This window comes from Alnus glutinosa, chromosome 7 (assembly GCF_958979055.1).
Source record: "Alnus glutinosa chromosome 7, dhAlnGlut1.1, whole genome shotgun sequence".
In the NCBI taxonomy this organism is placed as follows: Eukaryota; Viridiplantae; Streptophyta; class Magnoliopsida; order Fagales; family Betulaceae; genus Alnus; species Alnus glutinosa.
Window position 1 is genome coordinate 15,750,600 of NC_084892.1, and position 25,008 is coordinate 15,775,607.

The window sequence follows — 25,008 nt, forward strand, 5'->3', positions numbered from 1 at the left end:
TGGATTTGGTTGACGGCGACGACCATTAGCAACATCCATGGCGTCAAGTTGGTTTGATAAGGCTCTGATTTGCTCCATCAGTCGCCTAGATTTCGCAACAAATTGCTCCTCCATGTGCTGCAAATGAACCACTAGTCGTTCATCATGTGTGGTTTCTTTGCGCTCATGCACAACACCAAAACTTGCATATCCATTGTAGGAAAGTTGCTGGGCACTGATACCAACTGATGCAGGGTGGCGTAGTGGCAGGGTTTGCAAGCAAACAATAATAGAATCACAACTCTTCTCAAACTAAGATTCTATTAAGGAATCAAGGCAAAAGGAATAGAAAATCACTCATAGAGTGTTTCATATTGATAAACTGATGAAAATACATAAGCTGTATGGAGGCTAAAGCCATCTTAATAGGCTTATATAAAAATACATCCGCAAGGAGGCTAACATCTTAAATTTGTCAATTGTATACTATCGTATAGACGCAATGTAACTATGTGCTTATTTATTTACGAAAGTTTGGACATGCATAAAATAAAATTAAAAGAAAAATTAAAAAAAATTCCTCGCTTGTACTCAATATTCGATTCCCAGGCTTTTTGTAGGATGAGAAAGAAGTTTTTCAACTGAGCTAACTGGCATTCACAGTACGTAACTGTATAAATTTGTCTAAAAATCAGCGTATCTTTACATCTCCCGTAACCAGAAATGTAAGAGAAATAAAGACCAATTAAGACTATGCTAAAATAAAAAAAGAAAAAAGAAAAAGGAAAAAAAGACTGAAGTTTCGTAGCTTTGGTGAGAAGCCAGTTTGGCACGTGAGCCAGAAGGGAAAGAGACAAGATATTAAACTCCGGTTCTGACTTTGATTTGTAGATTGCGGGAGTTAATAGAAAGGGGAGATGAGTCAGCACGGTAGATGAATATTGTTAAAAATTGCTTCCCGTCTCTAAAGTCACCACCATATACATATATATAACCACTCACATGTTGATCGCACTATTTGAAAGGTCCATATATCTGCAACCCTGAAGGGGGCCGGGGGAGAGTGTCTGTGAGTTAAACCATGGGGAGGCCTCCTTGCTGTGATAAAGTTGGCATCAAGAAGGGTCCATGGACGCCTGAGGAGGACATCATTCTTGTCTCTTACATCCAAGAACATGGCCCCGGAAATTGGAGATCAGTGCCTACCAACACTGGTAAGTTCAACAACATATATGGATCCAGATCGATCGATGGTCTTTATAAATTAAAGCTTTCTATCAATTTTATATTGTTTCTGAATCTTTCTTGAATTTTGGAATTTCGAATGCACTAATATATATTCTTTCTGTTTACAAAAGGGTTATTAAGATGCAGCAAAAGTTGCAGGCTTAGATGGACTAACTACCTCAGACCAGGAATTAAACGAGGGAACTTCACTCCACATGAAGAAGGGATGATAATCCATTTGCAAGCTTTATTGGGTAACAAGTAATCTTCAAACATTTTTACAATTTTTCATATATGTATGTATATATATTCAACCTACCTACCTAGCTTCTCTCTATTCATTTTGCTGGAATATATATGCATGTGAGATAGATATATCTGATCAGTTTGCGAATCTGCTTGGACCAGATGGGCAGCCATAGCTTCGTACCTCCCACAAAGAACAGACAATGATATAAAAAACTATTGGAATACCCACCTGAAGAAGAAGCTGAAGAAATTTCAAACAGCTCTAGAGCCCCACATGGGAACCGAGTCAACAAGTACCACTCAGTTTGTAAGCAAAAGCTTTAACGAGAGAAGAAGCTCGGATATCATCAACCCTTCCCCATCTGCATATGCCTCAAGCACCGAGAACATTTCACGACTCCTTGAAGGTTGGATGAGATCTTCCCCAAAGACTAACTCTAGTACTACTCATCAGCTCAAAGACAAAATACTTGATCAACAAAACAGCATGGGACAAGTCCAAGCTAGAGGCCACCAACCAAAAGCCGAGCAAGAGGGCGGTGATTTGGTCTCTCATGAAGAGTTTGACTCAATTTTGTCTTTTGAAAACTTGAACAATGCAGCGTGCACGTGGGACAAGTCCACCTGCGATTCTATGCCCGGGAAAGCTTCTCAAGCTGCTGCAAATGATGAGACGCCGGAGAAAAATAAACCAACTTCTGACAACACTACTACTCCTCCGCTATCATTCCTTGAAAAGTGGCTCTTGGATGAAAGTGCTAGCGCTGGTCAAGTAGAGGAGATGATGGAATTGTCTCCAATGTTCTAATTAACAACATCATGATCATCATGCTTCTTAATTTAGAGTCGGATATATGATTTGAAAAACCATCATTATAAAAAACAAGTGTTTGCTCTTTTCTAGGCCGGGTTAATTTATCACCTCTACTGGCCGGGGTTCTGACAAGTTGGGATCTCTTAGCAAAATGCATGTAACTTAGAGTTTCTGAATGAATTATCTCAAGTAACTTTGTATTAACGTACAGTTAACTGAGGCTAATCAGCTAATTAACATATTATTGATCATTCAGTTGTATCCAAATAATTAACCATTTCTCAAGTGCAAAAAATATGGGATCAAATTCAGGCCAACTATATATGAAAGAAGGAGGCCAGGGTTTTAATCCATAATTAAAGGGGGAAATGGAAGAAATGAATGCACGTTTATTAAAGGCGGCCTTTAATGGGACTTACTCATATAATGCTTTTCTATCTCTCTATCGTATATCCATCTATCTATCTATCTATATCTATATATATATATTGGCTAGGTATAACAGGAAGGATCGCTTATAGGTGAAGACATTAATGAAACAAGATTATGACTTAATTAAATATCAGTATTTATTTATGGTAATTGTGTGAAGCAAGGATGAGAGACGCATGGTGAAAGGAATAATAGCCATAGAAGTAAAATAGGATCCTGTCACGAAAGTCTTGCATCCAAATGAAGCAAATTGGTTGCGCCAAAAGGTCATCTTTTTGGGAAATTTATAAAAGGGAAACATGTGATCTTCTTCACCTTTCGGTGTGAGAAGCAGGAATATCGCTGATCTTATGGCGACCGTGAATATAATTTCCACAGGATACTGGGAAGGATTTGAATCCTCACATCTTTGCTGCAGGGCCCCTTTACAGATCATAGCCCACCAATCATAATAATAATGATGATGATCATGATGACACGAAATCAATGAAGTAAAATTGTATAGAGCTTTGTCTTTTTGTGAGAAATGAATGCAGCATCGTCTCCACCAAGATGTTATATAAATGTGATTGGTAGTGGACAACCAAAGATTAGGTGCACCATTTGTTAACTCCCAAGACCAAGAAAATAGGAGTCAAGGTGTTAAAAGGGTGCTCCTATAAGGATATTACAACTTTTACTATAAATTTCTTACAAATTGATATAAAATTGCACGTGACGATTGTCACGTCAGACACTAAATATATGATACTCATTTTTATAAAATTTAGACAGTCACATAAATTTGTAAAGAATTGTAATAAAATTTGTACTACAAACATTCTTCGGTGTTAAAATGGCCAACTAAACAAATAACCTATGTTCTATTATCCAGAATCCTTATCTTCTAAATTTAGTCTGGCAACTTTTTATAATTTGTCAATAGTTATTATTATTATTATTATTATTATTATTATTATTATTATTATTATTATTATTATTGGGTTCTCACAAAAACATGAAGAATCCTGGGATCAGTTGTATATATGTGTGTGTGATAGTTTCATATTGAATTTTGCTTCCTTTCTCATGGATATAAAACTTAGCAATATCCTTACACTAGCTATTTCAACCCTTAGTAAAAGAAATAGGATTTGTATAATTTTTTCTTTTTTAAAAAAATGTTTGCACATTTTTTTATATTGAAGAAGGGCATGCATGTGAGCTTTACTCAAAAGCGAAAAGAGAGGCTACATGGTTAGCCGGAAATTAAATGAGATGTGAGGCTGTACGTTGGACTCATTTATTTGCGGTGAAGATGCCTCATTTTACTTTGCCTCCTTTTGGGGGTAAAACTGCCCCTCCCCAATTTCGGAAGCCCCACCACCCTAATTTAATTTCCACTTCTTCTTATATTCTTCCTTCTTCTTCTTTTTTTTTTTTTTTTTTTTTCTCCTAATTGAGACTTATGGACTTGCTTATAACTTAAAAAAAAAAAGATAAAAGAAAAAAGAAAAAAGAAAAAAAGAAAAGAAGAAGACATAATTAATTATAACACTCATTGGCAGTTCAGCAATCTGGTGACAGTTTTTGAGCGTACGGAAAGCGTCAGTCTGGCATTCGAGAAAGCCCACGTACATACGTAGAGATAACTCATTACTTGTTGCAGCACTTTTATATATTTAATTTTTCTGCTTGGACCATAGAAACTAATGGCAGCTGGCCTATCCAGATATGTTGTCCGGTTACGTTTTTGTGCGTTACTTCACATGACTCGAAAATGTACTTGTTATGCACTAAATGGAAAAAAACTCATTCCCGTTACCAAGTGTCTGAAAAAACAATCCAGTTTGTAACAGCGTGAAAAACAAGTCTTTCTAGTGTGAGTGGATAAACTTTCTACATGCAGCAACTAGTATATGTGTGAAAACGGTGCTTTTAATTTCTTTCTTTCTACTTTTCTGAGCGTGGTAAGGTATTCTGACGATGAGTATTGTGGATAGTAGCGTCTTCTTCCGCGCCCCAAAAGAATAAATTGTTGCCAATTCAAGAGCCGAGCATGTGGAGCAACTTCAGATAAATCTTGTCTCTGCGCAAGAGATACCCTAATTTTTATATTACCGTTTGTTACAATCCTCTCTCCTGATTTGGGAAAATAAATATATGCTAAGAATAATAACTTTTTTTATTTCTTTCCATGTAATTGTTATTCTCTTTATTTTCTTATTAGTCGTTGTTTCCACATTAAGTAGTATAAGTCAATTCTAGTCATATTGTGTATGTATTTCTATAAGAGTATTTTCATAAGAGTCACTTGATTGATGACTTAGCCATAATTTTCTTTAGGGACGTTGTAATAGTTTCTCTATTTAAAGATTGCTATGTTATGAATAAAGGAATAGAATAATTAATCAAAATCCACGCTTGCATTGTGAGGTCCAGGTTCCCTCTAAGAACCTAAATTATCCCGTTACGAACTTAGGTTCATAACACCGTTGTATTATTTTTCTAACAATATTGGTATCAAAGCCACAATTAGTTCTTTCGGTTTGTATTTGTATTTGAAAAAGAAAAATGGTTCTTGATTTTGTGAGCCTTGCATCCGCCTTTTTTTGGCGATGGTCTGAGCTACGTACCACCATGTTTCGCAACCCCGCACACTATACGCGTCACCATAGAACGCAACAATAGTAACACGTGTGAAAAATAATATGGACTTCGAATTTTAACAAGTGTGTGTGAACAGTGTGCAACAAAATATTAAAAGCAAAAATTAAAGGAGACAAATATTTTGTTGACGAAGTGGAAACTCAATTAAAAGAAAAACCACTCTGGGGCAGCCAAACCTAGGATATCCACTATTCAGAAGACAAAGTTAGATACAAAGCAGTAACACTCACATATCCCCGATGCAGTGGTCGTACCTTGCTCTCTAACGTGTAACCCAACACGGACGCTTCCCAACCAGGTCTCCTACCTGAAGGGGTCTGCAATGGAATCCTTTACCTTAGGGCCAACCCCTAAGATAGACTTCAGATGTAGCGCAGCAACAGCACACTTGAAATGGCTTTAGAGGAAATATCACGTCTCTGAGCAGTTGTGGAATTCAATACCGAATTCTTGCAGTTCTCAATGCCCAGGGGCCTCTATTTATAGGCTGGGAGCTCAAATGAGCGTCAAGCAAAATATAGCTGGGCCCCGTCCTGACGGTGGACATGGGCTGTCTAGATGGACAACTGTGCGATAGGATTTTCTGAAAATTTCGCTAAGAAATCTTTCCTGTTTAAGAGCCGCGTCTGGACGGGATGGCACATTGTCCGGACAGTCGCACGTCCGCTGCAAGTAATTTCCTTATAAGGCTTCGTGCGTCCGGACCATGGGGATGAGTGTCCGGACGACTGAACTTCAACACGCAATTTCCATATCTGCTATGCGCGCGTCCGGACCATGAGAAGCAGTCGTCCGGACGGTTGAAGTCGAATCGGCAATTTCCATATTAGTTGTACGCGCGTCCGGACCAAGACTGACAGACGTCCGGATGGGGATATTTGAATTGCGATTCTTGCCTTACGTAGACGCGCGTCCGGACGGGATACCACATCGTCCAGACGGTCGAACTATCTTTCCTTTATCGAAACTTGGAAAGAATCTGAGACTGGTCGAGTACGAGAGGCGTCTGGATGTGCTGCTGAAACGTCCGGACGGATGCAAGCTAGATAGAACCTTCTCGACACAGTGGAGGGTCCGGACGGAAGTGCACGTCGTCCGGACGGATGATGCTTGGTCTGACTGGCGTTCGGACGGTATGGCACGTCGTCCGGACGGGTGGAACAGTTGTCAGATAAGCGTTCGGACGGAATGGCTCGATCGTCCAAACGGCTGACAGGGAACCGAAATCTTCGCAGTGCAAAGTCTTCTGAGAGAGCTCTGAATAGTGAAATTCCTATTTACAGCATTTTTTCACATACAAGTGATTTTGTCCAAAACACAGAATGAGGCCAAAATACTAACAACGTGTGTGGCAGCAATATTGCATGTGTGCAGTGGCAACAATGTCGCGTAGTGGTAGCGACGCTTTGCGACGGAAAAATTGCCGTGTGCGGACAAGCACCAGCACCATATGCGTTGGCAGCAATGCTGTGCATGGAGGTAGCATTGCAGCCTCACAAGGGTAGTGCTGTAGTGGCAACAATGCCATGCACAAAGGTAACACTGCAATGGCGACAACAACAATTATGCCAAATGGCGGCAACACTTCACATACAGGGGCAATGCCACATTTTCAATGGCTCATACAACGGTAACATAGTGTAGCAGCGCTTTGAGAATCGCACCTAGCGGCTTCTTTGTGCAAAGACTGAGTGGTAGAGGTACGGTGGAAGCACCTATCATGTGCCCGTAAGCAAATCTGCACTCCGATGAGTGATAGATCAGCAACTAATTGTCACTGTAGATCTACTACACGTCGCTAAGACAATGATTCCTATTGTTGTTGGCTATGCTCTACGGTGGTGATTGATGTTGTTCCTATTGCGGCGGCCGCTGTGTGTAAGGCAAAGGGGCTGCAACGGCTTGGGTAAAGAAAAGAGGAGTTGAGTCATGAAGTTGGCTCGTTGGGTAGGGTTTTTAATCCACTTAGGCCTTGCCCAAAATTTTATTAAAATTTGATTTAAAAAATTGGGTTGGCAGAGTTTGTCAGCACCATATGACATGGCCCTAATGAGGACGTATGTTAGGGGTTTAAGTGGGAAGTTTGTAACATCCTGTCTCACATTGGGAAGATGGGGAGTTGCCACATAAAGTGGGTGGTTTATAAAGAGAGTCATGAATGCTAAGTCTCACATTGCATAGTTACTAGGTGAAACTGACTTTATAAGAGGTTTTAGGAAAGTTCCAAATTGAGCAGTCATTTCTGGGTAGAGTAATGATAGGCAGGGGACGTTTAGCCGTCCCCTGCCCGGCCCATTCCTACGTGGAAAGGGCCTTTTGGCTTTTAATAATTAAAATAATAATAATAAGTCAAATTTTGAAAGCCATCTCCGTCCATTCTGTACCCATTTTCTTCCCTAAACCATTTTCCCCCCAAATCTTTCCCCCTCTCCATTTCCTCTCCTCAACCCCACCGTGAGCCTGCCACCGTTGACCACTCATGAGCTCGCAATCGTGCATTCTCCATCTTCGGCCAAAGTCACCATGTGTTCTCCATCTTTGGTTCGGTTTTGAAGAATCCAAATACCCAACCACTATATAGCCACGAGCAGCCCCAGCCAAACCACCACCACCACCACCGCTGACGAGTCCATCCACCATAAGGTTTTCTTAGTTTATTTTTTATTTTTATTATTATTATTATTATTATTTAATCTTTCCTTTTGATTTTCTCTCTATATCCAGTTTTTTTAGTTGTTGTTGGGTGAGATTTGGCTGAGAAAATGCAGGAATTGGAGGGGCAAAGTTGGTTGAGATTTGTTGTGTATTTATGTCCATTGGGTGTTTCTTGTATGCACAGTGATTTTCTTTTTCTTTTTCTTGGGCGTAATTGGACTTAACATGAAGTTTAGAGGTGCAAGTACATGCATGTTTGCAGAAAATACTTGAGGTAGAATGACATTTGTGCTGAAATACTTGAGTGCTAGATGAGAATCATCCATCTTTGTCTTGTCTATATGATACAAACATACATATCTTTGTGGACCCATAGTTTAGTACACAAAACGTGGATAATCTTTCACACAAAAGTCGACTATGCTTACTTATATCTACCATATTGTCATATTTCTGTTTGTGAGCTTGAGGGAAAAGACGAAAAGTTTTGGAAAATGTTATTAAGTTGTCAGATATTTTACGTGGAACCAATGAAATTATGTAATTGAATCTCATAATTGTTGGCAGACATGCAAAACAAAGGAAATAGGAAAGCTTTTGACTGGAATTATCATATCATGTACTTCTCATATATTTTAGCAGTATGGTCAGAAGTCTTGAAAAGATAAGGTTTAAGAACTCATAATCGAAAAACTAATAACTTCCACTCTAAACAATCCAAAATTTAAACTTGAATTTAAACCAATAGAAATGATAATACTAACCAATTGCATTTAGACCAACAGAAATGATAAACTTGAATTTAAGTTCAACTAGACTTTCTAATGCATGGTCCCCCAAGTTGATCCTACTTCATTTAAAAGATTCTATAGAAATGATTAAGCGTAAAAAAAAAAAAATTATGGTGCCTTCTATCCATTGTTTAATGCGTCTTTTGATCAGGCATGTTTATGAGTTTGTAGATAATATTTGAAATTTCTTCAACTTAGAACTTACTGCCTGTTTTGTTTCTTTTTGTAATATTCTTAGTGATCAGTTGAACTAATTGTTTGATGATGCCCTTCCTATGGTTCTTATTTTTTTGGGTTTGTGAAGTTTTGATATTATTCTTATGCTTAGGCCTTTATTGCTTTTTACTGTTTGAGAAGCAATGACTTTTTGAAAATTCATAATTTTGATTTCTTGTTCTTCATTGTTTACATGGTGGGTCAGCATAAAAATTGGGTTTTTAAAAGTTGAAAGAGTAGGTGTTCTTGTTTACCAAATGAGCTTTGGTATTTACATCTTGTTATTTCGATGTGTTAATTTTTGGTTGCTGATTCTTTGCTGGTTTGAACAACTAGAAAACTAAAATCTGATTATTTTGGTTTTCTATCGTGTAGTTGGTTTTGCAAAACCTTCTGATTTTTCTTGCTTTAAGATCAAAATATGAAAACTTGGAGAAGTGTGTTATCTTGCTCTAAGTCATTTATATTTTATATAATTTTTGGTGAGAAAATTTTGATGATCTTTTATGTTTCTTGAGTGCTTTTCTTGTAATTATGAACTAAATGATAATGCACTGATATGAATCTTTATTTGTTAAAGAAACTTTTAGATGGACTTATCACAACTAGACTTGATTTCACAATGCGAAGATGATTGTTCGTTGGCACATGTACAACTTGATGATGTTGTGCCCATCGAAATGGACCCTCAAATTGGTATGTTGGGCACTTCATGCTTACTTTTAAGTTTTGTAACATATCTTAGAGTAAATGTTATTATTCATAGTTGGGTTCTTTACACCATTTTTATTTTTATTTTGAGATAGATGGAAATGAAATTATAGCTGATGAACAATTGACTGATAGTGTGGATAATTGTCGGTCCAAGGCCAAGCTCATAGATGGAGATAAACTTGTTCAGGAACCTAAGGACGGTATGCTATTTGGCTCCATAGAGGAACTCCTTGAATATTATAGGAATTATGCAAAGCAAGTGGGTTTCAGTGTGGTACAAAAGAAGTAGAAAAAAGAATGAAAATGGAGATGTACATTACATCACTCTAACATGTGCTCATGGAGGCAAAGCATCATCCAGTTCAAGTAATAACTTTTGCAAGCCTAGCAAAACGGGGTGTAAGGCTACTTTGAATGCAATGTTAGTGGGTACAATGTGGTATGTGACAAATGTAAATCTAGGGCATAATCATGATTTAAGCCCAGGTAAAGCGAGATATTTTCGGTGCAACAAGAGGTTGGATCCTGCTACAAAGAGCAAGCTTGATATAGATGATGGAGCTGGAATCCGTACGAATAAAATCTATAACTCGCTAGCCTTTGAAGTGGGGGGACATGAGAATCTTACTTTTGGAGAGAGAGAGTGTCACAATTATATTGCGAACTCAAGATGCCTTCGCCTTGGCACAGGAGGTGCCACATCACTTCGTGACTATTTCAATAGAATGCAGAAAGTGAATGATGATTTCTATTTTGATATAGACATGGATGATGAGTGTAGGCTGAGAAATGTGTTTTAGGCTAATGCAAGAAGTAAGGCATCGTATGGAGATTTTGGTGATGTGGTTACATTTGACACAACATACTTAACCAACAAATACGAAATGCCATTTGCCCCTTTTGTGGGAGTAAATCATCATGGTCAATCAATTCTTTTAGGAGTGGCATTAATTTCAAGTGAGGATACGGCGACATTTGTTTGGATGTTTGAGGCATGGTTGAAATGCATGAAGGGCCGTGCGCCAAGGGCAATTATTACAGATTAAGATAGGGCTATGAAAAATGTAATTAATAAGGTGTTTCTGAAAGCCTGTCATAGATTTTTTTTATGGCATATACTGAAAAAACTTCCGGAAAAGTTTGGATCACATTCACAGTACAATGCCATTAAGAGTGCCATATGAAATTGTGTCTCTAATTCTCATACATGTGACAAGTTTGATGCATGTTGGTAGAGTATGCTTGAGTGTTATAATCTGGAGGAGAATGCATGGGTGCGTGATTTATACAGTGAACAGACTTTCTGGGTATCGACATATTTGAATGGTGTATTTTGGGCCAGCATGACTACCACACAACGTAGTGACAGTATGAATGCTTTTTTTATTTATTTATTTATTTATTTTTATAGTTATGTGCACTTGTCCACCTCATTGAAGGAATTTGTGGATCAATACGATAACGCTTTGCATAGGAAGGTTGAGGTTGAGAATGCTGCTGATTTCGATTCCTTCAATACCATAATTTCATGTGTAAGCTGGTCGCCCCTTGAGAAGCAATTTCATAAAATTTACACCCATGCAAAGTTCAAAGAAGTTCAGAAGGAGATTTCAGAGGTTATGTATTGTGATTCCTCTCTTTTAAAAAGTGAAGGTGGAATTAGTACCTATCAGGTGATCAAACGGGTAGAAATTAATGAATCCTACATGAAAAAAAATCTTTTTTAATGTTTACTACAATGGCCCTGCATGTGAAGTGAATTGCAGTTATTGTTTGTTTGAATCAAGAGGAATTTTGTGCAAACATGCCATATCCGTGTTGACTACATTTGAAGATGTGGAATTGTTGCCCGAAAAATATTTTCTAAACTGATAGAGGAAGGATTTGAAGCAGCCATATAAGTTAATCAAGAGTAGTTATGATCCCTTGAGTTGCAACCCTACTGCAGATCGATATGCTAAACTGAGCAAAAATGTACTAAAGTTAGCCGTAATCGCAGCACCAAACGTGTACCATTGCACGAAAGTGCAAAATTATGTTGATATGCTAATTAAGAAATTTAGTGACCCAAGCTATGAACAAAATCAACCTTTCCAATCGCTCCCAAGTGCATCTTTGACCAGTAATGGAGCCATGGATTGTATGGCGGTAGAGGTGTGTAGTCCTCTCGTGGCTCGGACTAAAGGGAAGCGACCATCAATTAGAAAAGTGTCTGAAGTTGAAAAAGCAGTGGTGACAAAGTCAAACGGAGGAAATAAGAGACAGAGTAACACAAATCCCAATCAACAGAGGAAAAAAAAAAAAAAAAGGTATTCATAGATTTGAAAGCCGTTATATGTGCACATATTTGATGTGTAATTTTAATATTATATTTAACATTTTTGAATATTTTATTTTTTGAAGACATGCCAAATATCGCTAGTAGATGAACTAGACACAAGTAAAGATCCATTGCTTTTTTCAACTGATGTGCAGTATGAACAAGTAATTGAAACTCAAAATAGTGTACTTACACAGGTACTGAAAGGGGAAAAAAAGTTCATATATGTGCATTTGATTCTTACATGTTGACGAATAATTTAATTTCATATATGTTAATCATTCGAGGTATTTGTTTCAGACGTTCGGGAATTCACAGTCATCATGTCTTTTTGAAGGAGATTTCATATACTTGTCATAAGTGGTAAGGTCTCTTTGATTAAAGTAATTTTTTTTTTTTTTTGGATGGTCAATTGTTCTTACTTTATTGATATTCTTACTGAACTGTAATGGCCTTGGTCCTTTCGTTTGAATTCCTACTCATAAGACTATGTATACTTTGAAAATGGAAAATAAACATTCTAATTGTTAATGCTTCTCAGAGTTGTTTCATAAAATTATTATGGACATTCTTTGATTAATATGCTAATGTTTAGCTGTACATCGTGTTGCATTGTGAAAGGTTCCAGCCATTCAATTTGTAGTTCTTTGGTTTTTAAATGGATGATGAAAATAATTGGCACTTATCACTGCTTTTTGTTTGTTGGTACTTTTTTTTTTATTTTTTAATAGACAGTTGTTTGCAATTTTATCAAAATTAATATCTCACCACCTGATAGAAGTGATTACATTTATGATAGTTTATTACCATTCCTTCAGGGCGCTGCTAATGTTGGGAAATTTGCATTTATCAATGCTTTACTTAGTAAGTCAATAACTTTTCTTTGTATTTCATTAATTTTGGCGAAGGTATTTGTTATTGGATTTTTGAAAATTCAATTAATTGGAAGGCATTAACTAGTAGCCCTTGCCCATTTATGTCACTCTTTTCCATGTAATGTTGGACTTGTACTTGGGTGAGTCCAGGTGTTAGATTTGGATGTCTTTCGAAGATTTTCCATTTTGTTGAGGTCTCCTATGGCACACTGACATCCATGCTTGTTTTGTCAACATGGGTACTCTATGGAGAGGCAAAGAGTCCAAATGAGACAGGTGCCCTCCAGTATATTCGGCCCTAAGCATATGACTCTACAATGCAGATTTAAATCTTTTAAGCGATCCACTTTCTTTAAAAGTGCTTTCCAGTTGTATGAATTATTGGGCAACATTATTTCTAACTTCGGAGAATTTATTTTGCAACCTTCAAAGAAAATGCTTTTTTTCCAAGTATATGTTAAAGGAGATAATATATGATGGGCACTCACCTGACAAGATTTGATCGGTTCCCAGAACTTTTTGTTTGAATGGTGGATTCTTGTCAGAATGAAGACCTTTCAATATTTTAAGAACATTCTTATATAGTAATAACAGAGAAAAATCTTGAATTAATTGAATCACAGAAAAAGGTCCACTCATATGGTTGGAATGATATTATCTTCATCTATCATGCTCATTGGTGATCTTGCATATTAAATTAGAAATGTGCTTAGATCCATTTGAAAGGTTGAGGTCATTATCTAGTCGCACCGATTGGTTTATAATAGATGAAGCCCTAATGAGGTGCCTTCTCTTCACAGATTGTCTTATGTAAGTAATCGATTTCTTTAAGGGCTTCATTATTTTATGGATTGTTTCCTATTCAAGAACCAAGCACTCTCAAAAAGTGAATTGAAATGTTATTTAGAGGAAATTGTTAAAATTATTGATGCCATAGATTTGCCAAGGGAGTTGGGTGCTCTTTTGGTCAAACCCCTCCTCCCTTATGCCCTGTTGTATAACTATTAAGAGACTTATTGCATCCTATGTAATATCTTTTAACAGTATCCTTTCTCTGTCATTACCTTTCTTAGGTAATGGCCATAATTGCGGGCTTGTTTGGTAAGTAATTGTGTTATGGAATATTTGTGTGTTGTAGAATAAAAAATGATTGATGTGATATAAAATTTGAGAATGTTTTATAGAAAAGTGAAAAAATTTTGTTTTGTAGTGGGTTTTTTTATTTGAATAATAATAAAATATAATTGATGTGATATAAAAAGTGTAAAAAAAGTTAGAATGTTTTTGATTTGATATTTTTGAAAGAAGTGAAAAGAAATAGAGGGAGAATGACAATGGATTGCCAAACTAGCCCTGCATATTTTATGCTTGTTTATCTTCTTGCCCCTACTGTTTCTCTCCGACAAGCACTTGCAACAGGCGTAGGATCAATTGCCAAGTTCTTCCATAATTGCCCTGATAATGCATTACCCCGAAGGTGTTTTCATCCCATCTTCCTCTCTCCATTGTCTTTTATGTCTCTTTTATCTTGATTATTCTAGATTGTTTATCTATATTAAACTAGGTTATTTTATTTTATTATTTTATAAATCCCTTTTTTCTTTTTCTTTTTTTTTGTTGGGGCCTTCATGGACGGGATAAAAATAATTCACTTGTGCTTCCTTATTGCAGGAAACTCAATTTGGTCCGTAGGTGAATGCTGAAAGAAAACGGCCGGAAGTAGGGGCTTGCTTGTTTGGCAGTTTGGTTGTATTTTGGTTCTTTTGCTTTATTTGGACTTGTAATCATCCACAAATACTTTCTTTTGTTATGTGCTGAAGCCAAATGTTATTGCTTTGGCTTTCATCTTAGATTTTATTGCCTGATAGCATCCAAAAATATGGCTGCCCCTAGCCATGTGATTCTCAATTGTTTTGCATCTTCCTTTACTTCTTCGATTCAATTAGTCTCTCTTCTTGTTCCTTCAGATTGTTGTGTTGTGGCATACAAACAAACCGTGGCTTTTACATAACCTTTGTGGCAGCCATAAACATTTTGAAATTCTCATGGTTAGAAATTAAACGCTTAAGAAAGTCAAGTTGAAGTGGACACAAAAAAATTGATATCAAACTTCAATATAATCATGCAAATCTTAGAGCTGGCTCTCAAAAGAATAAAAAAGGCGGCCTTCAAAGGCATTAATTAAGATAACTACCAGATGATTGAATTTCTTCACAAGATTCATCTTTCATTGATAAGTTCAGAAATCATTTGTTCATTTGAAGATGACTTCAATTAATTTAAATTCCAGAAGATTCACAAATCATTTCTCCATTAATATTTTAAGACCAAAAGATAACAATTCAATTTAACATACATTTAGGAAATTCGTACAAGCATAAAACTCCCATCATCATGCACCACTTGCATATAAACGAGTCCATTCCTTCGCTGCAAGTTCCATAGATAAAAAATTTACATACAACTGAACTGTTTTCATAATTTCATTTTAACATCAAGTTAGTATGTCTAGGTCCACTACAACTACTAAAATAAAAGGGTAAAAGCAAAATGACAACTAACAACGTAGCATGAAACATTTTCCCATTATTTTGACCCAACCCTAACTCCCACTGTAGTTTATCATAATTTTTTTACATTTTCTTTCAATCAATTCCTCAACTCTGTCATTATAAGCATGTCTTCTCTCCTCCATTTCTTTTAGATGTTGCGCTAATCTCTTCTCGTATGCAGATATCTCCTTATTAGCCCACTAAAAAAAAAAATCACAATCACCGGCTTTCTGCATGAAAAAAATAAAGTCAGCAAAAATGTCATAAACTACTAATGACGAAATATAACACAAAATTAATTTCATGAATTACCTTGTAGTTATTACATCCATACCACTTTTTAGCGGGATTGGATGTGGTCCAAGAGTTCCTTAGATGTGTAGGAACTCCACACTTACATAACGGAGGACCGCTTGACAAATCACTAGTTGTAGACATTTACTCGTGCCTACATTCAGAAGCATATGACATGAGAATCTTCTATATATTGAATTGGGGGGCTAAATATATGATTGACTCAAACAAAAGAGTGTTGAATCTTTTCTCTCCACCAAGTTTTGAGAACCAAAAAAAATAAAATACCATAGAGAAGTACACAAGTGACAAATCACTAATTGGTTATGAAATACAAATTCTTGGGGGTACATGCCTACATATTATGTGAAAAACATTAATTTTGACTATATAATAGGGGAAGAAGAAAACAAACCTGAATAACAATTTCTTCTTAAGAAAGAAAAATAAGTCCACCAATATATAAAACAAGGGGAAAAAAATCAACTCCATAAACATCATGGACACATATCCATTCACAAATTTGGGTTGACAAAAAAAAAAAATGACGAGGATACATCCATTAAAAAAAAATGAAGATTCAGATCAAACAAAATTAAACTTGCTTGAGAAATCTCAACAAAAAATCCTCAAAATCAATTTTTATTGGAGTTATGAAGAGCCATAAGCACCACCAATTTTCATCAAAACAGAAGGAAGCCATCCAAATATAAGATATATTTTGTAGCTAGGTCATTAGTATAGGGCCTATAGGCCTTCGTGTACTAACTTCATTCCTTTGTTTTATGCAGCATCAAACAAAGAAAATGAGAGACTAATATCATTTTCTGATTGGAACTTTTCCAACACATCAGTGTGAGAAGGCATATGCTCATAATAAACTTGTTCCTGTAGCTCATCATTCATGGCATTTATGATAGACTCATGTTCAAAGTAATCACAAACGATCATACAGTGTTGGGGAAGATGCTACACATAAATAACGATGTCCCTACAACATATCAAGCCTAAGTCAAATGGATAAAAAAAGTGCTCCAAGGTAAAAAAAAAAATTAATGCCAAGGAAGCAATGCACATGATCTTTGCCAATACAAGAACAATTTGATTCAGTAGTTAAACAAGCAACAATTCTGCTAAATCAAAAACCAGATAAATGCAAAACTGTGTGAAATTGAATAAAGACATACAAGAACACGACAACCATGGAATAGTTTCAATTATGTCAAGCTAATGGCACTCCTAAAAATCTTGTTTGGGTCACTACTTGAGCAAGGATTCCGTACATTGAAAAATAGACCATAATTTCTAGCTATCAATTAGGAGGGAGAGAGAGAGAGATTTATTTTCATATATTACACGTCTCTCCCAGTTGCCAATCTAAAAACAGAAGGGATTTACAGACCCTCAGTGCTCAAATCTTAACCTTAGCACAAGCACAGGCCCTAATTGAGTTAAAATTGGAGATTGTAATCCTCAAAACTCATCTCCATTTTAGCTTAAAATCTCATTGAAATTAACACAAAATGATCTGAAATCTAAAACCCATCTCCATTTCAACTTAGAAATTAAAAAGAACCATGACGCTCAAACTAATACTACTAGTAAATGAAGAACACAACAGAAAGGAAAAAATTGTTACGCAAAGAGTAATGGTCAAATCGACCTCCACATTCTACATTGCAAACCCTAGACCCAAAACCTAATCCATCCCAACAGATTGATATGAGAATAAAGCTCAGCCCATATTCTTTTCGCAGTAAACACCCAGCTGGTAGTTTGTAATTGGTCACATTTTGTTGGACAAAATCACTTCTTTTTAATGATGCTTTTAAATAGGGATTCCGCTATTTAGAGTGCTTCCAGGAGATTCTGCATAATCTACAAGTCAGAGAAATCGGATCCCTTACAACCGTCCGGACGACGTGATATACCATCCGGACACCCATCTGTCCAAAGCATCATCCGTTCGAATGACGAGAACTTTCCGTCTGGACCTTCCTCTATGCCGAGAAGCTTCGAACTGCTCCAGCTTGCATCTGTCCGGACGTTTCAGCAGCATGTCCGGATGACACTTAGTGTTTGACCAGCTATGGGATTTCTTTCCAAAACATAGATATGAGAAGATCGCTGCAACTGTTCTGACGATGTGGATTCCCGTCCGGAATCGCTCATCCATAAGGCAAGTATCGCATTCAAAATCCAGATGTCCGGACGCCAGTCTTCATGGTCTGGACGCGCGAGCATCATATATGGAAATTGCGTGCATCAGATCAATCGTCTGGACAACCATTCCCTTGTTCCAGATGCGCGAAGCCTTGGTATAGAAATTGCATGCAGCAGAAGTACGACCGTTCGGACGACAGGGCATCACCATCCGGACGCAACTCAAATAAGTAAATAATTTCAGCGAAATTTTTGGAAAGCCGATTGCACAGTTGTCCATCCAGACGCCCTATGACTACAGTTCGGACGACACCTAGGTTTTATCAAGCCAGACGCTCATTTGAACCTGCAGCCTATAAATAAAGGTCCCTAGGCTTGAGAACAGCAAGAATTCAGTATTGAATTCCTTAGTGCTCAGAGAGTTATATTGTAAGGTTATTGTGCTAAGTTAGTCTCTCTGAAGCCATTGCTGTGTGTGCTATTGCTGCGCTGATCTGAAGTCTATCTTAGGGGTTGGCCCTAAGGTAAAGGATTCCAATGAAGACCTCTTTAGGTAGGAGATCTGGTTGGGAGGCGTTTGTTTTAGGCTACACGTTATAGTGCAAGGTACGACCACTGCATCAGGGGTATGTGAGTGATATTACATCAATTTTGGGGGGACAAAAGGAGGACAAATGGATGATGTGTAGCATTACTCTCTGAATAATGGATATCCTGGGTTTGGCTACCTCGGAGTGGTTTTTCTCATATTGAGTTTCCACTTCGGTAACAAAATTCTTGTGTTGATTAAATTCCGCATTGATATTATTTTGTTAACACTTTGTGCACACACACACACACACTTGTTTATATTAGAATTCAATTTTAATTTTTCAATTGGTATCAGAGCTTGGTACACTCTGTTTAGATTCAATTCCTGAGTGGTTTTTTTTGTGACTTCTATTAGCTAAAATGTCTCAAAGTCTTAATACAGTTCCTGCCTTTGATGGTACGAACTATGGTTATTGAAAAGCTCGTATGCGGCTCTTTTTAAAATCTATTGTGTTAGTATTTTGGACTCATTCTGTGTATGGACAAAAACACTTGTATGTAAAAGATTGACTGTTGGAGTATTATTGATACAACGCTCGAACTAGTCACTGAGAAAAACACACGACTTTCCAATGACAAATCCCTCCATGCTCTTTGTCAAGCACTCTCACCATCTTAATTCGCAAGAATTTCAAATAGTGAGTTTGCTAAAGAAGCGTGGCAAATTCTAGAAACAACATATGAAGGTACTAAACTTTTTAAATCTGCCAAACTTCAAATGTTGATTTCCAGATTTGAAGAAATTAAGATGTTGGAGGATGAGACATTTGAAGAGTTTTACTCCAAGATGAGCGACCTAAGAAACCAAATGGTTAGTCTTGGGAAAACCATCTCGAATGTAAAACTCATCCGTAAAATTCTAAGATCTTTGCTTGAGCGTTTCAGGATCAAGGTAACTTCCATTGAGGAAAGCAAAGATCTAGAAGAAATGAAGATTGAAGAGTTGATGGGATCTCTTCAAACTTATGAGCTGTCCTTGCCCCCAATAAAGAAGCTGAAAACCATTGCTCTGAAAGCTTCCAAGAAGAAGGTCGAAGTCTCATCTGGAGATGACTCTGAGGATGAAGAAAAAGCTGTGGCCATTCTGGCCTAAAATTTCAATTTTCACATTGACTGTTGGAGTATTATTGAAACTGGTTGGACTAAGCCAGCTGATACAACGCTCGAACTAGTCACTGAGTAAAACACACGACTTTCCAATGACAAATCCCTCCATGCTCTTTGTCAAGCATTTCCGGATACAATAGATAATTTCAATTAAAAAAAATGGATAATCGTTGTGATTTGTTGAGTTGAGTTATTCAAATATTTTTCATGTTTTGAATTTGAATATCGGGCCTATTAAATTGAATTTATGAATAAAATGCAAGAGTAGGGTGTTTGATTTGGTTTGGTGAATTTCGATACCTTAGTGTTTGCTTTATAAATTGTTCTTACTTATTTTATTTTTGTTTATCATTTTTTTTTCTTCTTTTTTTTTTTTACCAAAATTCCAAATCTTTGGCTCTAGGTTGAAATAGAATTAATCTAAATAGAAATTGATTTTCTCTTCTTTGCACACACCTCCCTGCGGATTCGACCTCGCATTTCCATGTACTATGCTACATACGATTCGTGCGCTTGCGAGTTATAAAATTTTCACATCACTTCTTAAAGCACAAAAAGCAAAGGTCAAGAAAGAAGTGCCCAGACAAGCAAATTATGGTACAAGACCTCTGGCCTGGCATCAGACTCCATGGTATCAGGCTCCTTATCATCAAGCACCAAGGCATCAGACTCCTTAATATCAAGCCCCTTGGTCTCATGCACCACGGCACCAGGCATATCAGCATCAATGGCCTCAGCAGCGATTTGTACCTGCCAATCAAAGTGGCAAATCCAAGACCAAATCTAAGCACTTTAAAAGGCCGCAGAAGATGGAAGATGATCAATACTGCATGGAGCCACCTATTTGGATGCAAAGCATGATGGAGTGGATGGGTCAACAGATGAAGTCTTGCCAACAACCACCCACAGGAAGCAGGCTTGGGTCAGAAAGAATGAAGACATTCACCCCATGAGGAGGAATAGACTCACCTAGTTGGTGAAGGTACTCATGCCTAGGATTTGGTTCCCAATCCTAAGACATCAGGTTAGATTGCTTGATTTTTACTTGATATATTCTTGTGCTTACTATGCAATCTGTGAACCATTTTTTTTTGCCCCCAATTTCTCTTGAGAGAATATTGCAGGTACCATCTAGGGAAGACAAAAAAAGCAGGTCGATCGACTATTTTTTTGTTATTGGCAATATCAAGCTTACACAGGTTTGATCATGCCTTGCATGTTATATGATGTCATTTCCATATAGCATTTTGTTTAATAAAAAAAAAAAAAAAAATTGGGGGAAATTGCAGGAAATTTTTCTTTTTCTTGGCATGTCAGATATTGCTTGTGTTTTTACCTGATATCTCAATTCTTTATGCCTTAATTTATTTTGCTTAGATATGATTTGAGAGTTTGTGACTATATCTGCCAAGTTTTTTTCCTGTATATGCAAAAGTTGGATAGCTTCTTTCCTCATGCGAAGAGAATGTACACTATCCAAGACTCCCCTAAAGGTACATCTTTCCTTCTCTGACTTTTTGCATTTGAAAATTTTGAATAAGAGAAGAGATTTTTGATAAGATGGCCAAATTGACCAAAATGCTAGTTGAACCTAGAACCTAAAAATTATGGCATTTTCTCTAGGTTGCAGCATCAAAAGAATCAAGCAGTTACTCTTATGAATTCTGCGCTATGTATGTATATTCATTGCTTATGTGCTGAATTTGCAATATGCCTTGTCCTTCATGGTGCAAGTAAATTGCCAAGATTGTCCAGCACAATATCTGGCCCGTTGTGATGCACAGTGATCTGATTTTGAAGATGGCCCAGTTTGTTTATGCCATCAGTCTTCGCTTGCCCTTCTACCTGTGCAAGCATATTCTGAGTGTTATGTTGGAGGCTCGTGATGAGAGCAATAACGGTCTCCCATATGGTTGCCTGCTCACTCAGATTATCCTACAGTCAGGCATCGGCGTCACTGCAGAACCAAAAATGAAGATTCAGGACCCCATAAGCAAGCAGATGCTGATGATGTCTAACGTTCAGCTGAGGCATGATGATTTGGATGATGCTCCATAGCCCCCTCCCATCCCTAAAGAGCGGCATGAGGACCATGAAGCTGACTCTTTCTTCTTTGCAGCAGGAGGTTCATTCGATCAACCTCCGAGTGCAGCAGAGCCAACTGGACATCCAGGAGTGTCTCAGACATCATCACCCATCTAGCAGTGATGATGTGGACAATGCACCGATGGCAGATGCATCCTGATTTTTCTCTTGTTGTTGTTTTTGATGTATTTTGAGACATTTTGGGTATCTTTTTGATATTCTTTTTAAACTCTTGGATGTTATTACTCTGTTTAGCTTGGTCCTTCTGAGACCTTTAGGGGGAGTAATTTTTGGTGTGTTGGTGTGTTTGATTTCTGTTAGTTTATTTTACGCTTTGTCCCTTTGTGACAAAAAGGGGGAGTAATTTTTATTTGGACCGGGATTGTATTTTTAACCGGTCAAGTGATTTTTGTCCCAGAATGGCCAAATGGGAAGTTTATTAGTTTGTAATTGGCCACATTCTGTTGGACAAAATCACTTCTTTGTAATGATACTTTTAAACAGGGATTCCACTATTCAGAGTGCTTCCAGATGATTCTCCACAATCTACAAGTAAGAGAAATCGGATCCCTTCCAGCCGTCCAGACGACGTGATATACCATCCGGACGCCCATCTATCCAAAGATTCATCCGTCCGGACGACGAGAACTTTCCGTCCGAACCTTCCTCTGTGTCGAGAAGCTTCGAACTGCTCTAGCTTGCTTCCGTCCGGACGTTTTGGCAGTACGTCCGGACGACACTTAGTGTTCGACCAGCCATGGGATTTCTTTCCAAAACACAAATATGGGAAGATTGCTGCAACCGTTCGGACGATGTGGATTCCCGTCTAGATGCGCTCATCCAAAGGCAAGTATCGCATTAAAAATCCAGACGTCCGGATGCGCGAGCATCAGATATGGAAATTGCATGCATCAAATCAACCATCCGAACGTGCGAAGCCTTGGTATGGAAATTACGTGCAATGGAAGTGCGACCGTTCGGACGATAGGACATCACCGTCCAAATGTGGCTCAAATCAGGAAAGAATTTCAATGAAATTTTGGAAATGCGATCGTGCAGTTGTTCGTCCAGACGCCCTATAACTACCGTCCGGACGGCGCCTAGGTTTTATCAAGCAAGACGCTCATTTGAACCTGCATCCTATAAATAGAGGTCCCTAGGCTTGAGAACAGCAAGAATTCGGTATTGAATTCCTTAGTGCTCAGAGAGTTATATTGGAAGGTTGTTGTGCTGAGTTAGTCTCTCTGAAGCCATTGTTGTGTGTGCTGTTGCTGCGCTGATTTGAAGTCTATCTTAGGGGTTGGTCCTAAGGTAAAGGATTCCATTGAAGACCCCTTCAGGTAGGAGACTTGGTTGGGAGGTGTTCGTGTTAGGCTACACGTTATAGTGCAAGGTATGACCACTGCATCAGGGGTATGTGAGTACTACTACTTTGTAACTAGTCTTGTCTTCTAAATAGTGGATATCCTGGATTTGGCTGCCCTGGAGTAGTTTTTCTCATATTAAGTTTCCACTTCGTTAACAAAATTCTTGTGTTGTTTAAATTCCGCATTGATATTATTTTGTTAACACTTTGTGCACACACACACTTGTTTATATTAGAAGTCAATTCAATTTTTTACTTTATGTGATGTTCTTGAAGTTGAGGGAGACGTGCCAACAGCACATGCAGGAGCTAAACAATTAGAGGATAGAAAGAAGCACGATGTTAAAGATCATTGATCTAGAAGAAAAGCTGTTGGAGGCGCAGTTACAGATAGAGAGGTTGACTGATGAGAAGCTGACCCATATGCTATCAGTCTAGAAGAGCCCAATAAACAAAACTTGACTCAGGTATGTAGCCTCTACTTTTGATATCGAATCTACTTCCAAGACTATGTTTGTCAAGCCCACAGTCCCCGAGCCTCGACCCACTTGCATGGATAAGGGAAAAGGCCGTCATTGGTGGAGATGTTCCGGCTGTTGCAGAACCCACTCAGATGCCTCCTACCAAGAGAGAGCCTCCAATATGCCACCACTGTGGCTTAAGTGGTCACATCCGACCCAAGTGTTGACTCCTCCATGCTCAGAGATTGAAAGTCAAGAAGTTCAAGAGGGCGCCACCAAGGAAAGCTACACCTGGTACTAGACCTCCAAAGAAGAATCAGGCTCCTCAGCATTAGTGGTAACAACAGAGATTTGTTCTTGCCAATCAGAACGACAAACCCAGGAAGAACAAATTAAGGCACTACAAGAAGCTGCAGATGCCCAAAAGTGACCAATCTTATGAGGGGCCGTATATTTTCAGTAGTTTGATGATGAACCTGCTATTAGTTTGTGATTGGCTGCATTCTGTTGGACAAAATCACTTCTATGTAATGTTGCTTATTAATCAGGGATACTGTTATATTCAAAGTCTACACTTCAGTTATGTGCTTCAAGAAGACTTTGTTTAGAATTCAAGATAGTGAAGTTCAAGTCCCTTGCATCTGTCCAGACGACATGGTATTCCGTCCGAACGCTCATTAGTTAAGCAACATCCGTCTGGAGGACGAGATCTTTTCGTCCAGACTCCCATTCGTGTTCAGAAGCTTTGAACTGTTCCAGGTTGCATCCATTCGGATGTCTTTGCAACACATCCGGACGCTATTCAATGTTCGACAAGTAAAATGATTTCCTTTCCAAACATAGATATTGGAAGACAGCTGCAACCGTCTAGACGACGTGGTTATTCCGTCCGGACGCTATCCTTGATAAGGCAAGACGTGCAGAAGATTTCTTACCAAGAGAGAGCCTCCTATATGCCACCACTATGGCTTAAGTTGTCACATCCGACCCAAGTGTTGACTCCTCCATGCTCAGAGATTGAAGGTCAAGAAAGAGCCACCAAGGAAAGCTACACCCGGTACTAGACCTCTAAAGAAGCATTAGGCTCCTCAGCATCAATGGCAATAGGAGCAATTTGTTCCTACTAATCAGAATGGCAAACCAAGGAAGAAAAAATCAAGGCACTACAAGAAGAAGCCGTAGACGCCCAAAAGCGACCAATCTTATGAGGGGCAACCTATTTTCAATAGTTTGATGATGAACCTACTGTTAGTTTGTGATTGGCTGCATTCTGTTGGACAAAATCACTTCTATGTAATGTTGCTTATTAATTAGGGATATTGTTATACTTAGAGTCTACACTTTAGTTATGTGCTTCAGGAAGACTTTGTGCAGAATTCAAGATAGTGAAGTTCAAGTCCCTTGCATCCGTCCAGACGACATGGTATTCAGTCCGGATGCTCTTCAATCAAGCAACATCCGTTCGGAC

At 38.0% G+C, this 25,008-nt stretch overlaps 1 protein-coding gene across 1 annotated transcript; it reads left to right on the forward strand.

The window, feature by feature from the left end:
- Positions 1 to 903: 903 nt before the first annotated feature.
- On the forward strand, positions 904 to 2,356 carry LOC133873572 (transcription factor MYB60). The gene is made up of 3 exons (XM_062311301.1): positions 904 to 1,193; positions 1,338 to 1,467; positions 1,615 to 2,356. Exons 1-3 carry the CDS (start codon positions 1,061 to 1,063, stop codon positions 2,261 to 2,263), a joined length of 912 nt encoding a protein of 303 aa, XP_062167285.1. The 5' UTR covers positions 904 to 1,060; the 3' UTR covers positions 2,264 to 2,356.
- Positions 2,357 to 25,008: the final 22,652 nt, after the last annotated feature.

Excerpts from the sequence above, each read along its gene's own strand:
- LOC133873572 (XM_062311301.1), top strand. The coding sequence starts at position 1,061 with ATGGGGAGGCCTCCTTGCTGTGATAAAGTTGGCATCAAGAAGGGTCCA. Across the intron at positions 1,194-1,337 it reads ATCAGTGCCTACCAACACTG|GGTTATTAAGATGCAGCAAA; the intron begins GTAAGTTCAACA and ends TGTTTACAAAAG. Across the intron at positions 1,468-1,614 it reads CAAGCTTTATTGGGTAACAA|ATGGGCAGCCATAGCTTCGT; the intron begins GTAATCTTCAAA and ends TGCTTGGACCAG.